Source organism: Myotis nattereri (genome assembly GCF_964212035.1).
Source record: "Myotis nattereri genome assembly, chromosome: 1".
NCBI classification, from domain to species: Eukaryota; Metazoa; Chordata; class Mammalia; order Chiroptera; family Vespertilionidae; genus Myotis; species Myotis nattereri.
Window position 1 is genome coordinate 68,152,866 of NC_138075.1, and position 16,990 is coordinate 68,169,855.

The following is a 16,990-nucleotide window of genomic DNA, read 5'->3' on the forward strand; positions in this document are numbered from 1 at the left end:
TCCTGGACTGCTGGCTCCTAATCACTCGCCTGCCTGCCTGCCTGGTCGCCTCCAACTGCGCCCCGTGCTGGCCTGGTCGCCCCTCATGGCCCCCCCGCCAGCCTGCTGTTCAGTTGTTTGGCTGTCCCTCACTAACCCCGCTGCTGGCCTGGTCACCCCACGCAGCCTGCGTGTTCAGTCGTTTGGTCATCCCTCACTAACCCGCTGCCGGCCTGGTCGTAGGCAGCCATCTTATGATGGCGTGAGGGTTAATTTGCATATTACCTCTTTATTATATAGGAGTAGAGGCCCGGTGCACAAAAATTTGTGCACTCAGGGGTGTCCCTCAGCCTGGCCTGTGCCCTCTGGCAGTCTGGGACCCCTCAGGGGATGTCCACCTGCTTAGAACCACTCCCCGGGGGGATCGGGCCTAGGCTGCAGTCAGACATCCTTAGTGCTGCTGAGGAGGTGGGAGAGGCTCCCGTTACCACAGCTGTGCTGGCAGCCATCAGCCTGGCTTGTGGCTGAGCAGAGCTCCCCCTGTGGGAGCGCACTGACCACCAGGGGGCAGCTCCTGCATTGAGCGTCTGCCCCTCATGGTTAGTGTGTGTCATAGTGACCAGTCATTCCCAGTCATTCTGCTGTTAGGGTCAATTTGCATATTACCCTTTTATTATATAGGATAGAGACCTGGTGCACAGGTGGGGGCCAGCTGGTCTGCCCTGAAGGGTGTCCCGGATCAGGGTGGGGGTGCCGCTGGGGTGCCTGGCCAGCTTGGGTGAGGGGCTGAGGGCTGTTTGCAGGCTGGCCACACCCCCTTAAGGGTGGGGGTCCCCACTGGGGTGCCTGGCCAGCCTGGGTGAAGGGCTGATGGCTGTTTGCAGGCTGGCCACAGCCACTGAGGGTGGCGGGAGTGGGGGGGTCCTGCTGGGGTGCCTGGCCAGCCTGGGTGAGGGGCTGAGGGCCGTTTTCAGGCTGGCCACGGCCGCAGGCTAGAAACAGGTATCTAGGATTTATTTATCTTCTATAATTGAAACTTTGTAACCTTGAGCAGAGCTCAGGGCCGGACAGGGCAGGGGGGAAGCTTGGCTTCCTCCATCGCCAGGGGCAACCCAAGCCTCCTGGTCGCTCCAGCTCCGTAGCCGCAGCCATCTTTCTGATGGAGTGAGAGAGTGACATTTAATTTGCATGTTACTATTTTATTAGATAGGATAATTTCAAACACATTAAAGATCATCTCTATATATAAAAAGCCAGTGACTATAAGATCATAACAACCGTTTGCTATGACGCCCACTGTGGCCAGCGAACCAGCCCGATCAGGTACATATGTCTCCTTTTTTCCACATTGACCCAAGAGCTCTCTATGTGGTTTCCTGAGGCTGATCCCTGGCCAGCATTATAGCTTTACTTATTCCTCTGCTCAAACCTGCTCTTTTCCCATTCTTCCCAGTTACTGTTCTCAATAAGTATCCTTTACAGTGATGGCGAACCTTTTGAGCTCGGCGTGCCAGCATTTTGAAAAACCCTAACTTAACTCTGATGCTGTGTCACATATAGAAATTTTTTGATATTTGCAACCATAGTAAAACAAAGATTTATATTTTTGATATTTATTTTATATATTTAAATGCCATTTAACAAAGAAAAATCAACTAAAAAAACGAGTTCGTGTCATAGGTTCACCATCACTGCTTTAGTAAGTAATGCCCAATACCAGGCTCTCCCACCCTGATCAAGGGTGGCCAAACACCCCACCCCCTTGCTCCCTGATCGGCCCACAGCCCTTACCCCTGACCGGCCCCGCCCCTGACTTCCCCCCAACCCCAATAGGGGGCAGGGCCAGCCAACAAACCTCTTGCAGCCCCTCCCCCTGCCCGGCTCCACCCCAGATCAGCCCTCCATCCTGATCAGGGGCAGAGTCGGCTGGTCAACCACCCATGGCCCCTCTCCCAGGCTGCTGGCCCCCGATCGGCACCCCCCACCCGATTTGGGGTTGGGGCCAGCCGGCCCACAGTCCCTCCCTATGGCTGGACATGTCCCCAATCGGCCCCCCAACGCCAATCAGGGGCAGGGCCCGCCAGCCAATTGCACACAGCCCCTCTGCCCAGCCAGCCCAGCCCTGATCGGGGTGGGCAGCCAGACCTCACCCATGCACAAATTCGTGCATTGGGTCTCCAGTTTAATAATAATTATCTAAACATGGATGATCTTGCTTATCTTTATTCCCCACCACTACCACACTCCCCAAACTCAACCCAACTCCAGATTATTCTGATACAAATCCAAGACATCATTTCACCTATACAAATTTCAGTATGTATTTCCATGAGAGGCTCTTTTTAAAAAAGCATAATCCCAAAGCATGATTCATAACTATAGAATTAACAATTTCTGAATATCAACTATTCAATCAGAAGTTTCACATTTTACCAAAATTTTTAGAAAGTTTGAACTGGGGAAGCAGAGTAAGATCCATGTATTGTGACTAGTTAAAATGTCTCCTAGCCCACCCAGTGTAGCTCAATGGATGAGCACTGACCCATAAACTAAGGTCCCCTGTTGGATTTCCAGTCAGGTCACATGCCTGGTTTGAGGTTTCAATCCCCAGTGAGGGGTGTATGGGATCAAAGTTTCTCTCTTATCAATGTTTCTATCTCTCTATCCCTCTCCCTTCCTCTCTAAAAATTGAATAAATAGTAAAATAAAATGTCTCTCAAGTCACTTTTATTCCATAGAATTTTTAAAAAATAAATTGTTGTTGAAGAAACTGGGTTGTTTGCTCCATAATCCTGAAATTTTTTTGCCAATTACATCCTTCTGTGTTATTTAACCTGTTCCTCCCTGCTTTTATTTCCTATAAAAATTTGGTGGGAGGTTTATTAGAATTAGAGCTTTACTCAGATTTGATTTAATGTCTTTTTTTAAAGAAAAGTTAACTACAGCTCTAACCGGTTTGGCTCAGTGGATAGAGTGTCGGCCTGTGGACTCAAGGGTGCCAGGTTCAATTCCAGTCAAGGGCATGTACCTTGGTTGAGGGCACATAACCAGTAGGGGGTGTGCAGGAAGCAGCTGATCGATGTTTCTCTCATCGATGTTTCTAACTATCTCTCTCCCTTCCTCTCTGTAAAAATCAATAAAATATATATTAAAAAAAAAAAAGTAACTACTTACGGTAATATTCATGTTCTTACCATTTTAACATGTTTCTAAATGGAAAAGATAACAAACTGGAATATACAATAGTCTTAGTTTTAAGTTTTTTTTCTTTGTTCCAAAGATCACTTTCCAGTCTTGGCTGCTGGATACTAAATTTCTGAGAAGGATTTAATGTACACTAGCTAAAGTGGAAGATTATTTGGTAGTTAGTATAAATTTATATTTACATTTAAACCAAGTATTTCAGAAACACTTTTTTGAATGTCTTTTATATCAAACTAGAGGCCCGGTGCACAAAAATTTGTGCACTTGGGGGGTAGGTGTGGGGGGGTCCCTCAGCCTGGCCTGTGCCCTCTCGCAGTCTGGGACCCCTCAGGGGATGACCACCTGCTGGCTTAGGCCCACTCCCCAGGGGATTGGGCCTAAGATGGCAATCAGACATCCCTCTGGCAGCCCGGCAGCCCTCGGGGGATGTCCACTTGCCAGCGGGGAGCAGACCTAAGTTGCAGTCGGACATCCTTAGCGCTGCTGAGGAGGCAGGAGAGGCTCCCACCACCACCACCACTGTACTGGCAGCCATCAGCCTGGCTTGTGGCTGAGCAGAGCTCCTCCCATGTGAGAGCGCCCTGACCACCAGAGGGCAGCTTCTGCATTGAGCGCATGCCCCCTGGTGGTCAGTGTGTGTCATAGTGATCAGTCATTCCCAGTCCTCCTGCTGTTAGGGTCAGTTTGCATATTACCCATTTACTATATAGGATAGAGGCCTGATGCATGGGTGGGGGCCGGCTGGTTTGCCCTGAAGGGTGTCCCGGATCAGGGTGGGTGTCCCACTTGGGTACCTGGCTAGCCTGGATGAGGGGATGATGGCTGTTTGCAGCTGGTCACACCCCCTTCAGGGTGGGGGTCCCCACTGGGGTGCCTGGCCAGTCTGGGTGAGGGGCTGAGGGCTGTTTTCAGGCTGGTGGGTAACTGAATCTCCCAGCCGCTCCTTTTTTCTTTTTTTTTTAATTCTGGGATTTATTTACCTTCTACAGCTGTCACTGGAGCTGAGAGCTGGCTCCAGCTCTGAGGCCGTTGCCGGCTGAAAGCAGCTACCGGGGGTTTGTTTAGGTTCTATAATTGCAACATTGTTGCATCCGGAGCTCAGAGCTGGGCTGCGGCAGGCGGGGAACCTTGGCTTCGTCCTTCACTGGTGCAAGCAAGACTCCTGTTCGCTTCAGCTGCCTGGCTGCCGGCTGCCATCTTGGCTGGCAGTTAATTTGCATATCTCACTGATTAGCCAATGGGAAGGGTAGCGAAGTTACGGTTAATTACCATGTGTCTCTATTATTATATAGGATCATATGCTTATAAATAAACTAGAGGCTCAGTGCATGAATTCATGCACCGGTGGGGTTTTTTGGCCTGGCTGGCAATTGGGTCGATCGGGCCATCTTGCCCAATCCTGATAGGCGGGATCAGGGCAGCCGGGGAAAGGGACCGCGGGAGGTTGGCCAGCTGCGGGAAGTTGTCTGTGGGAGCACAAAGACCACTAGGGGGCAGCTCCTGCATTGAGCATCTGCCCCCTGGTGATCAGTGAGCATCATAGCGAGCGGTTGTTCGGTTGCTTAGGCTTTTATATATATAGATTCCATGATTCAAAGATACAATAATAACTTTAGTCCCCCTCTCTGCCTTCTTTCAACTCTTTTTATTGTAATTAAGAAAAATATTTATCACTCGTTACATAAAGCATGGGTTATCAGCAAGTTCTTCATGACACTGTCAAATGCAACTTACCTTTAGAATGAGGTTGTTCTTGCCAAATGTTTTCTGCAAGTGAAGTTTCCCTATAAAAAAAAATTGTTTTAAAAGATGTGCTTACTACTCACAGAAAGAATTTTTAAGTTTAGTAGGCTTGCTCTGGCCAGTTTGCTAAATGGTTAGAGCATGGGCCTGCTCACCAAAGGGCCTCAGGTTCGATTTCTGATCAAGGGCACATACGTGGGTTGCAGGTCAATCCTAAGCCCCTGGTTGGGGCTTGTGCAGGAGGCAACCAATTGATGTTTCACTATCTCCCCCACTCCTTCCTGTCCTCCCTCTCTCTCTCTCAAAAAAAAAAAAAAAAAGGCAATGGAAAAAATATCCTTGGGTGAAGATTAACAACAAAAAGCCTAGGAGGCTTTTTTATTACTCTTTTTCACTCCTAGATGAAGAAAATATTCTAGTACTGTCAATCAAAATTCTTTAAAAAGATGGAACCTTCAGTCATTATAGCCATTATAGAAATAAGAGAAGCCCGGTGCAAGGATTCGTGCACATTAAAAGTAAATTAATTAGAAGGTAGCCAGCGGGGTAGAACTGGGCAAGGCAAGCTGGACATGCCCTGGAGCCAACTTCCTGCAGTCCCTCCCAGGCCGGCCACACTGGGGTGGCACCGGGGCTCAAAGGGCGTCTGCGGAGTGAGTGGGGTCCCTCTGGAAGGTGGGGTTCCTCGACCTGGCCTGTGGGGATTGGGCCAAAACTGGCAGTCCAACATCCCGAGGGGTCCTGGTGTGTGAAAGGGCACTCTGCAAAGTTGCTGTCGCTCAACAGCTCCTGCATTGAGCGCCTGCCCCCTGGTGGTCAGTGTGCATCACAGCTACCGGCCAGGTGGCCGGTTGCTTAGGCTTTTATATAAAGACTAGGGGCCCGGTGCACGAAATTCGTGCACTGGGTGTGTGTGGCGGGGGAGTGTCCCTCAGCCCAGCCTGCCCCCTCTCACATACTGGGAGCCCTCAGGTGTTGACCCCCATCACCCTCCAATCACTGGATCGGCCCCTTGCCCAGGCCTGACGCCTCTGGCCTAGGCGTCCGGCCTGGGCAGCGGGGACCTGCAGTGGCAGCGGGGGGGGGGGGGGGGGGGGGGGCCGCGATCGCGTGGGCTCCGCCCCTGCCTCTGCAGGATGCCTCTGGCTGAGGTGTCCAGCCCGGGCAGCAGGGACCCACAGCTGCAGCGGCCCCGCAATCGTGGGCTTCGCTTTAGGCCCAGGCAAGGGGCCCCTAGCTCCTGGGACTGCCAGCTTCGACCTTGCCCAGCTCCCATCGCTGGCTCCACCCCTACTTCCTGCTATCACTGGCCAGGGCGGAAAAGGCACCTGATTCTCCGATCATGGCTGGGGGGCAGGGCAAAGGCAGCCCCAGGGCCGCCTTTGCCCTGCCCCCCAGCTCTTAGCTCCCCCCTGGGTTTCCGATCACTGTCAGTGGCAGGGGGCTTCTTCCTGCTTTCCCTTTCGCCTCCCTGCATTGTGCCTACATACGCAAATTAACCGCCATCTTGTTGGCAGTTAACTGCCAATCTTAGTTGGCAGTTAATTTGCATATAGCCCTGATTAGCCAATGAAAAGGGTATCGTCGTACGCCAATTACCATTTTTCTCTTTTATTAGTGTAGACTAGAGGCCAATGCATAAAATTCGTGCAAGAGTAGACCTTCCTTCCCTCGGCTACCGTCACCAGCTTCCCTCTGGCACCCAGGACCCAGGCTTCCCTCACAGCCCAGCTTTGTCCAGAAGGTCATCTGGAGGGACATCCAGTCTAATTAGCATATTACAGTTTTATTATTACAGATGTTTGATAAAAGATGTTAAGTTACTTTAACAGTATAAGCAGATTACAAAATGGTAAACTCTCATGTGTTTGTCTTTTTTTGTTGTTGTTAATCCTCACCAGAGGATATTTTCCCATTGATCTTTTAGGAGAGAACGGAAGAGAGAGGGAAAGACAGAGAGAAACATCGATGTGAGAGAAACACATCGATTGGTTGCCTCCTGCACACGTCCCGATCAGGGCCCGGGCTGGGGAGAAGCCTGTAACCAAGAAAGGTATGTGCCCTTGACCGGAATCAAACCAGGGACCCTTTGGTCCGTAGGCCAACGCTCTATCCACTGAGCAAAACTGGCTAGGGCTCTCATGTGTTTTTAAAAAAATTTTTTTATTGATTTTAGAGAGAAATAAAAGGTAAGGGAGAGAGAAACATCAATCGGCTGCTTCCTGCACACCCCCTACTGGGGATAGAGCCCACAACCCAGGCATGTGCCCTGATCTGGAATCAACCTGACCTTTTGATGCATGAGATGATGCTCATCCAACTGAGCCACAGATGGCAGGGATAAACTCTCAGTTTTATAAAACAAAACAAAAACAATGTTAATAGTAATCATCTCTTGGTGGCAGAAATGGGTAGTTTTGCCTTTTAAACAATTATTTATATTTGATTGCTTCTATAATGTTTGTTAGTTTTTAATAGAAAAAGTTATTACCCTGTCCTCCCTCATCAGCATCAAAGTTTATGTTGTGACAGAAACTTGCAAAATCATGTCTTGATACTACAGAAGTCAAAGAGACTTCAAGTCACTAGAGAGTCAGAGGTTGGTTGTAAATGCCTTCCCATAAGCATCATCCTTTCCACCAATGTGGTCCTACCTGGCACAAGAGTTTACTGGACAAACAGAATTGGACACAGTCATTCCTGGTATTTCCTGAGATTCAGAAGCAATTTGCAGTTCAGCTGTCTCTTTTGTAGGCATCTTTTCTTCTTGCTGTTTGCATTAAATAAACAGAATCAATTTGTCCCCTCTATCTAGAAAATGCTACCTATTTTCAATCTTTAGTTCCAAAATTAGCTTTATAATACTTTCCACATAGATATCCACCAATAAGATAAAATGTCTGTTCCACAAAAGTTCTTTCCAATAATTTATGTTCCTAGTACCAACTGGCACTGTTATCACATTGTTTGCGGGTAGTTTTTATCGCACACTAACAGGTGGCGCGGGCCATTTTTGCTAATTTTTTGCACAAATGGCAACGTTCAGTAAAATTACGATAACTTTAGTTTACATATTTATACGTTACCCGCATTCTACCACTAATCTATAAAAAACGTATTAATACGTGTCCCGCGCTCTACTACACTGGTAGAACGTACAAATACGTAAAACGTATAAATACGTTTCCCGCATACAATGTGTTATGAGAATTCCAAGCATATACTGAATTTCTTTAGTTAACCCCATTTTAATGGAGAATGAATAGAAAAAAAGAGCTAAAATTAGAGGTAACAAAACAATGGTTTAGAATATAACTAAGAAGTTAATAAATTGTTTCACATGCCACTAATTCAATTTGAAATCACTTGTTAAATTACTTTCCTGTTCAACTTTGCTGCTATTAACAGTTAAGGAACTACAGAAAACTCCAAATGGGGGTTGAGGACTTTTACCTTCTATGCTTTTACATTGCATAAATTTGTTTCAATAAACTTTAGTTTCACGTATTAAAGAAAAGAGAGAAGTAACCTGATCACCCGCTCTTTCTTGCTGAGTAGTTTGAATTTCTTTTAGCTTCTTCTCCATCTCTTCAATTTGTTTCTGCATTTCTGCTTTCTTTTCTGCAATGATCAGTAGCTCAGCTAGAAACAATAAGGTTGGCTGAGGCATTTACTCCTCATAGCAATTTACTCTGTCAAAACTGTGTTTGGGTTTCATGTCCTCAATATGGATGTTAATATTATAGATGTGAATGATATAAGTGGTGCAGAACCCTTGAGGTCTCATTTATTCAGTCAGTAAAAAATAAAGTACCTACTACATGCTGAGCACAACTCTGAGCATTTACATCTCAGTGGTACATAATGCAAAGTCCTTGGTCATGTGATGCTAAAATTCAATTTGGGGGAGTCAAACACACACACACATTAACATGAAAATCAGGTTTAAAAATAAAGTAAAATAGGTGATGTGAAAATATGTGACTGAGTATGGGATGGAAGTCAGGGGCTGTTTAAGGCCAGTGATGAGGGGAGATCATTATCAGAAAGAGACATTATAAAGCTATAACCTGAATAATTAGGGGCCAGTGTTATACAGACCTAGGGAAAGATTCTAGGCCAAGAGACTAGCTGGCACAAAAGCCCTAATGAAGGAACAATATCATTGTGCTCAAGGATCCAAATGAAGGCCAGCATGGTATGCAGTATGGTAAGAGGGAAAAAAGTAAAAGATGGGGTTGGAGAGGTAAGCAGAGGCCAAGTCACATGGGGGTAAAAAGTTTATATTGCATTCTAAAATAATGAAAAACAATGGGGAATTTTAAGTAAAGAAGTGACATAACCTGATTTTTAAAAAAGATCATTTGTTGTGAGCAAAGTGGATTGTGTTAAGCCCAGAGTGAATGTAGAAAGTCTAGTTGTAGTTTGAGGTAACAAAACAATGTAAAAGATTGTGGTTTGGATTAATAATGGGAGTGGTGATAAAAGATTTGGAAAATTTGGGGTGGTAAAGTTGATGGCCTTATTCATTAGTTGGGGGGGGGGCAGAGTAAAAAAAGAGTGATCAACGATGACTTCTGGATTTTTTTGGCTTGAATCAACAGGGTGCATGGTCAAAAAGTTATTGGGTGATAAGGTCAACAGTAAGACCATGTGAAGAGTTGGGCAGTAGGGTTGAAGAAGCGATCACAAGCGATATGGCAACCATGAAATTGAGAAGCCATACTACTGGATGGTGTAGGGATGGAAAGGAAGATACAGAGCTAGGTACTTAGTCAATTAATGAATGATGGGGAGTGACTAAGGAGGCTCAAGAGGTAGGAAAAAAAATGGAAGGACATGGATCTGAAAGGAGCTAGAGTTTTTGGAGAAGGGAAAAAATGGTTTGGAAGTAGCAATGGGAAGAATGTACAACTACCTTGTTTCTCTGTAGGCCCTACCTGTGGCTTCCTTATTTCTAGTATTCCTACCTGATAGCAAGTAATCAGCAACAATCTTTGAAGCCAGTTTTTAATAGTAACAAGAAACCACTTCATTATAGGCATGAGGATTTATAAGAATGCAATCTATACATAGCAGGGGAATTACATGTTCATGAATTAGATTCAGAGGCCAGCTTAGGAAATGAGTATTTAAAAAGCCTCAGAGGTCTTCTCATCTATTCAAATACCATCTAACCCTAACATAGGTCCTTCTTTGGCTAGCTGAGAATAAAATGTACTTTCATCTTACATCTATATATCTGGTATAAGCTGGACCTCTCCTAAAGAAACAGAAGTTTTTTGTTTGTTTTATTCATGCTGTTTTCTTTTAATTTTTAAAAATTTTGAGGTATAATTGACATTACTATGTTAGTTTCAGGTACACAACATAATTATTCTATATTTGTATATATTGCAAAATGATCACCATAATAAGTCTAGATACCATCTGTCACCATACAGTTGTAAAAATTTTTTCTTGTGATGAGAACTTTTAACATTTACTCTTTCAAAAACTTTCAAATATGCAATACAACATTATTAATTATAGTCACCATGCTATTCATTACATCCCTAAGACTTATCCATGTTGTTTCAAATGGTAAGATTTCATTCTTTTTTTGTGGCTGAATAATAGTCCATTACACACACACACACACACACACATCATTTTCTTTATCCATTCATCTATTGATGGATACTTAGGTTGAAGGAAACACTAATTTTTTTATCTGAGTACCTATTTAGTTCCTTTCCCAGCTCATATTAGGTTACCCTCCTAGCCTACTTCTTTGTTAAGGTGGTTCCCATTTTTTAAAAGTCTCAACCATCTCCTTGCTTTCTAACCATTCCCCCTCTCCTACCTATATACATAGGTTCCATTTTTCAATACATTTATTTGAACCCAGAGCACCTTTGTCAATCTTGATATAGTTGATATGACAAATGAAGGCCATTCCAAACTTACTAACAACAGTCTGCTTTATAGAAGTTTGCTTCTAACTTGTCACCTGGAACTCAGAAATTATTTTTCCACAAGTAAATTATAAGAAATGATCAAATTTCCCAGCTAGCCTTACATATTCCATATCCTCTTTCCATAGTAGGTTATTCTGGATATCTGTGTACAAAGAAATATTTCTTCTTTCTTCATATAGATCCTAGTCAAAATATCTAAATGGATGAACTTTACTTTTGGACCCTCCCCTACCTCCTTTTCTGTGCTATCCCTTATCTTCTAATGCCTTAAGCTCCAAATACTATACTTCAGTATTTTTCAGCCCATTCAGCACTACCTCTTGCCCCAAGTACTCTAGATTCCAGAACAGAACTGCTACCCATTTTCCCAAAATTCTAAATTTCTCCTTTTACAGTAAAACTTTCCTTAATTTCAAAAGATACTGTCTTTAAGAAATAATACAAATAAATAGCATCTAAGTGACTGAGTATGTTAACCTAAATGAACCCTGGGAGAAATTCCAGGTAGAGTATCAAAAGTCAAGTGAAATATTTCAGGCACGATGAGGAAAGTACTTAACGGTGAGGCATGGCATGTACATGTATGTATGTTGGGTATCATAGCTGTCTGCCTATTACAATGGTGAATATGAAATGTTCCTACAGTTCAGGGCTTCCTCTCTCCCTTTACTTTTGAACACAGACTTAGTTGCTTAGTTTTTTCCCCTCAGGGGTCTCATGGAAAGCAGCAATGGGAGATCAGCTTAAATAGAAAGAGAAACAGTAGAAACCATAGAAACATCACAAACATACAAAAATAAGGCAATTTTCCTCAGACTTAATATACTAACCCTTCCTACAACCAAGTTAAGTTATTTTGACAAACATAAATAGATCAATACACATACCTTCCCTTTTCTCTTTTAATTTCTTACGGAAAACTTCAGCCCGGATCTCTTCAAAGGAGAACTCCCCCACTCCTGCATAAATCTTCTCCTTGCAGTACATCACCTTGTCTTTTTTCTCCTCAGACGCTTGCTGATGGCTTTGAACTCTTTGCAGGAGATCACCTTCTTCCTTTCCAGGCTTTCTTGTGCTTAGAATATGGTTTATACTGGGTTCAATTTTACATGGTGTCCTAAAAGAAGCAAAATAATTATTATTCACCATACAGATTAAATGAGTTATTTTTTACATTTTGATAAAACACAAGTACAATGTCAGCAGCAAGACTAAATGTGATTGATTTTTAAAACAAAAACAAAACACTAAAGGTTGAGAAAAGAGCCTACAAGTAATTTACATTGGTTATCAACAATCATGTTCTAAGTACTATGTTATGATTAGGAAGAAAATTAGCCATAAGTTAGGGTCATCAAACATTTATATTCCTTATAGTTAAAAAAAATATATTTCATCGCCCTAACCGGTTTGGCTCAGTGGATAGAGCATCGGCCTGCGGACTGAAGGGTCCCAGGTTCGATTTCGGTCAAGGGCATGTATGTTGGTTGCGGGCACATCCCCGGTAGTGGGTGTGCAAGAGGCAGCTGATCGATGTTTCTCTCTCATCGATGTTTCTAACTCTCTATCCCTCTCCCTTCCTCTCTGTAAAAAATCAATAAAATATATTTAAAAAAAGAAAAAATATATATCATAATGCAATTTCTTTGTTTTTTAAAACTATGTTTTTATTGAATTCAGACAGAGGAAGGGAGAGGGAGAGAAACGTCGATGATGAGAGAGAATCATTGATCAGCTGCCTCTTGCACGCCCACTCTGGGGATCAAGCCCACAACCCGGTAATGTGCCCTGACTGGGAATCGAACCGTGACCTCCTGGTTCATAGGTCGACGCTCAACAACTGAGCAACACCAACCAGGCCATGATACAATTTCTTAATCAAACACAGTATATGAATGGAAATTAACCTATGCAATATACCCATTTCCCACTATGTAGCACCCAAAAGAATGGGAGTTAGGAATACAGCAGTTAGGGAACTGATGGTGTGAAGTTCAAGGTTCTCAGCTGAAGGGGAAGAATGAGAGTGGTAATATAGGTTTGAAAAGAATGAAATATAAAGTACGCCAATTAGGATAGCTCAGATGTTCTCAATCCTGGGCAGGGTGACTTTATAACTTTTATTTTCTTATATACCTTTTCACAATAAAGACACCTGGTCCTTATCCCAGTCCACTGAATCAGAGCCTTTAATGGTAGGGTCCAGCATCTATATGCTTAAAAGGCTTCCTCAATGCCCTAACTGGTTTGGCTCAGTGGATAGAGAGTCAGCCTGCGGATTCAAGGGTCCCAGGTTCGATTCCAGTCAAGGGCATGTACCCTGGTTGCGGGCACATCCCCAGTAGGGAGTGTGCAGGAGGCAGCTGATAGATGTTTCTAACTCTCTATCCCTCTCCCTTTCTCTCTGTAAAAAAATCAATAAAATATATTTTTTAAAAAAGGCTTCTTCAACTTGAAAAATTGTTTTTATGAAAAACCCATATAAATATCGTACTTAATGATAAAAGATGGAATGCTTCCCCTGCTAAGATCAGGAACAAGACAAGAATGTCCATTCTTGCCACTTTTATTTAAACTGAAAGTTCTAGCCAAGGCTATGAGGCAAGAAAAATAAGTAAAAGGCATCCAGATGGAAAAGAAAGAAGTAAAGTGATCTATATTTATAGATGACAATCTTATGTATAGAATATCCTAAGAATTCACCTAAAAACTATTAGAATAAATGAATTCATAAAATAAGTAGGATACAAGATCAATATATAAAAATCAATTGTATTTCATATACCTGCAATTAATAATCTGAACATAAAATTAAGAAAACAATTCCATTTATAACAGCATCAAAAAGAATAAAATATTTCATAATAATTTTTTAAAGGCAAAACTATAAATATATAAAGATCAGTGGTTGCCAGGGATTCATAAGAGGGAGGAATAAATAATGTAGAGAGAATATTTAGGTCAGTGAAAATATTCTGTATGAAACTATAATAATGGATCTATGACACTCATTTGCCAAAACCCATAGAACTGCGAAACACATTAGAGTAAAATCTAATGTAAGCTATGAACTTCCTATTTTATAAAAGCCTAATATGCTAAATGTCCAGTCATCCAGTTGGCCATTCAACCAAAGCATAATATGCTAATAATGATATGCTAAGGCTTCTCAACCGCTTCCTATGACGTGCACTGACCACCAGGGGGCAGATGTTCCAACTGGTTGACCAATAGCTATGATGTGCACTGACCACCAGGGGGCAGACACTCTTGACTGGTAGGTTTGCTGGCTTCTGGCTTCTGGCTGATCGGGACTGAACGAGACAGGCAGGACACGCCCTGGAGCCCTCCCACGGTCCTTCCCCTGCTGGCCAACCTACCATGTCCCTCCCCAGCTCTGATTGTGCACTGGTGAGGTCCCTCAGCCTGGTTTGCGCACTCTCACATTCAGCCCTATGGTGGAACTACTGGTCGCTATGACGCACACTGACCACCAGGGGGCAGACTCTCAATGCAGTGTGCTCCCACAGGGGGAATGCCACTCAGCCAGAAGCCCGGCTCATGGCTGGCAAGTGCAGCAGTGGTGGCGGGAGCCTCTCCCGCCTCCGCAGCAGTCAGACATCCCCCAAGGGCTTCCGGACTGCAGGACCCGCCCCGAGTGCATGAATTTCATGCACTGGGCCTCTACTTAGTTAATAATAATGTATCAATATCCTTTGTCAATTCATAACAAATTGTTAATTCATAATAGGAACAGCTGAATGTGCACAGAGGTGGGGCTAGTATATAGGAACTCTTTGTACTTTCTGCACATTTTTTCTGTAAAATGTAAACCTAAACAATAAACCCAAAACTGTTCTAAAAAATAAAGTCTAAGGGGGAGAGATCAACCAAAGGACTTGTATGCATGCAAATAAGCATAACCAATGGACACATACACCAGGGGGGTGAGGGCATGAACGGGTGAGGGGGGGAGGCAATGGGGGGATAAGGACACATATGTAATACCTTAATCAATAAAAAATAAAATATACTCAAGCAAAATAAAAAAATAAAGTCTACTAATTTTTTAAGAGTGCAAAACTTATATTCTGAAAACTATAAAACACTGTTGAAAGAAATGAAAGAAGATATAACTAAAGGAAAGACATTCCATGTTCATGGATCTGAAGATATGATATTGTTAAGACAATAATATTCATTATATTGATTTACAGATTCAACACAATCTGAATCCATATCCCAGCTGCCTATTTTGCAGACATTGACAAGCTGATCCTAAATTTAATATGGAATTTCTAGGGGACTAGATGGTTAAAACAATCTTTAAAAAGGACAAAGTTGGAGGACTTAAACTTTCGGATTTCAAAAGTTGTCATAAATCTACAGTAATTGAGACTGCTTGGTACTGGCATAGGATAGATATATAGATCAATGGAATAGACTTAAGAGTCCAGAAATAAACCCATACATTATGGTCAATTGATTTTCATCGGGATACCAAGACTATTCAATGGGGAAAAAAGTTTTCCCAACAAATGGTGCTGGAACAACTGGCATCCACATGCAGAAGAATGAAGTTGGACTCCCTCCCTTCCTTATACCATGCACAAACATTAGCTAAGAATGGGTCACAGACATATAAGAGCTAAAACTATAAAACTCTTGGAAGAAAACATAGGAGTAAATCTTTATGTCTTTGGGTAGGCCAAGTCTTCTTAGATACACCACCAAAAGTACGAGAAATAAAAGTATGGACTTCTATCCAGAATATATAAACTCTTACAACTCAACTATAAAAGACAGATTATCCACCCTTTGTAATACTTTAAGCAATATTAATAAAAAAAAAAGACAGATAATCCAACTGAAAAATAGACAAAGGATTTGATAGGCATTTCTCTAAATAAGATACACAAGTGACCAATAAGCTCATGAAAAGATGTTCAACATCACTAACCCTAATGAGATACCACTTCACAAAGGCAATAACAAACAAACAAAAAATTGATAATAAGTGTTAATAAGGATGTGGAGAAATCGAAACCCTCATTATGGCATTGTAGAAATATAAAAAGGAGCAGTCTCTTTGGAAAAAGTTTAACAGTTCCTCGAAATATTAAGCATGGAGTTAATACATAACCCTCCAACTCCCCTTCTAGGTATATACCCAAAAGAAGTGAAAACATATCTACACAAAAACGTATACAAATGTTCAAAGAAGCATTATTCATAACTAGAGGCCCGGTGCACGAAATTTGTGCACGGGGGTGGGGGAACCCCTTAGCCCAGCCTGCACCCTCTCCAATCCGGGACCCCTCTGGGGATGTCCGACTGCCGGTTTAGGCCCAATCCCAGGGACATCCCTCTCACAGTCCAGGACCACTGGCTCCTAACTGCTCGCTTGCCTGCCTGCCTGCCTGCCTGATAGCCCCTAACTGCCCCCCCCCCCCCTGCCAGCCTGGTCAACCCCAATTGCCCCCCATCCACCCGCTGGCTTGGCCACCCCTAACTGCTCCCCCTGCTGGCCTGGTCACCCCTCACTGCCCCCCCTCCCCCGCTGGCCTGATTGCCCCCAACTGCCCCCCTACCAGCTTGGTTGACCCCAACTGCCCTCCCTGCTGGCCTGGTTGCCCTCAACTGCCCCCCCTGCTGGCCTGGTAGCCCCACGCAGCCTGCTGTTCGGTAGTTAATGTGATAGCATCCTGGACAATTTGCATATTCCTCTATTATTAATATAGATAGCCAAAAATAGAACAAAAGGACTTAAATGTCCAAAGATTGGCTATTCTAGACAAGTTCAACAGTATAATGTGACTATATATGGGGGAGAAAACTGGAGATATTATTAGAGGTAAAATCATAAATAGTCTAATAATTTATGTTAAGGAATTTGGGTTTCATCCCATAGGTTATGGGGAGCTAGCAAGGGACTCTGATCAGGAAATGACACAATCAGATTTGCACTGAAGATCTGTGACATCATAAAGAATGAATGGGATGAGTAAAAACAGAGGTAATTAGGTTGCAGTAACACCAGCAAAAAAAAAAAAAGAAAGAAAGAAAGAAAAAACATTTGATCCATACCACCTAGAGGTGGCTGA

At 43.4% G+C, this 16,990-nt stretch overlaps 1 protein-coding gene across 1 annotated transcript in view; it reads right to left on the minus strand.

Moving 5' to 3' along the window:
- The window catches only part of BUB1B (BUB1 mitotic checkpoint serine/threonine kinase B), a 72,509-nt gene that overhangs the window by 20,125 nt on the left and 35,394 nt on the right, over positions 1 to 16,990 (minus strand). Inside the window, exons 9-12 of the mRNA XM_081105407.1 lie at positions 11,774 to 12,003; positions 8,456 to 8,568; positions 7,581 to 7,696; positions 4,918 to 4,967 (exon numbers count right to left, since the gene is read on the minus strand). Of these exons, the coding sequence (XP_080961533.1) occupies positions 4,918 to 4,967; positions 7,581 to 7,696; positions 8,456 to 8,568; positions 11,774 to 12,003 (509 nt within the window). The remainder of the gene's footprint in view (positions 1 to 4,917; positions 4,968 to 7,580; positions 7,697 to 8,455; positions 8,569 to 11,773; positions 12,004 to 16,990) is intronic.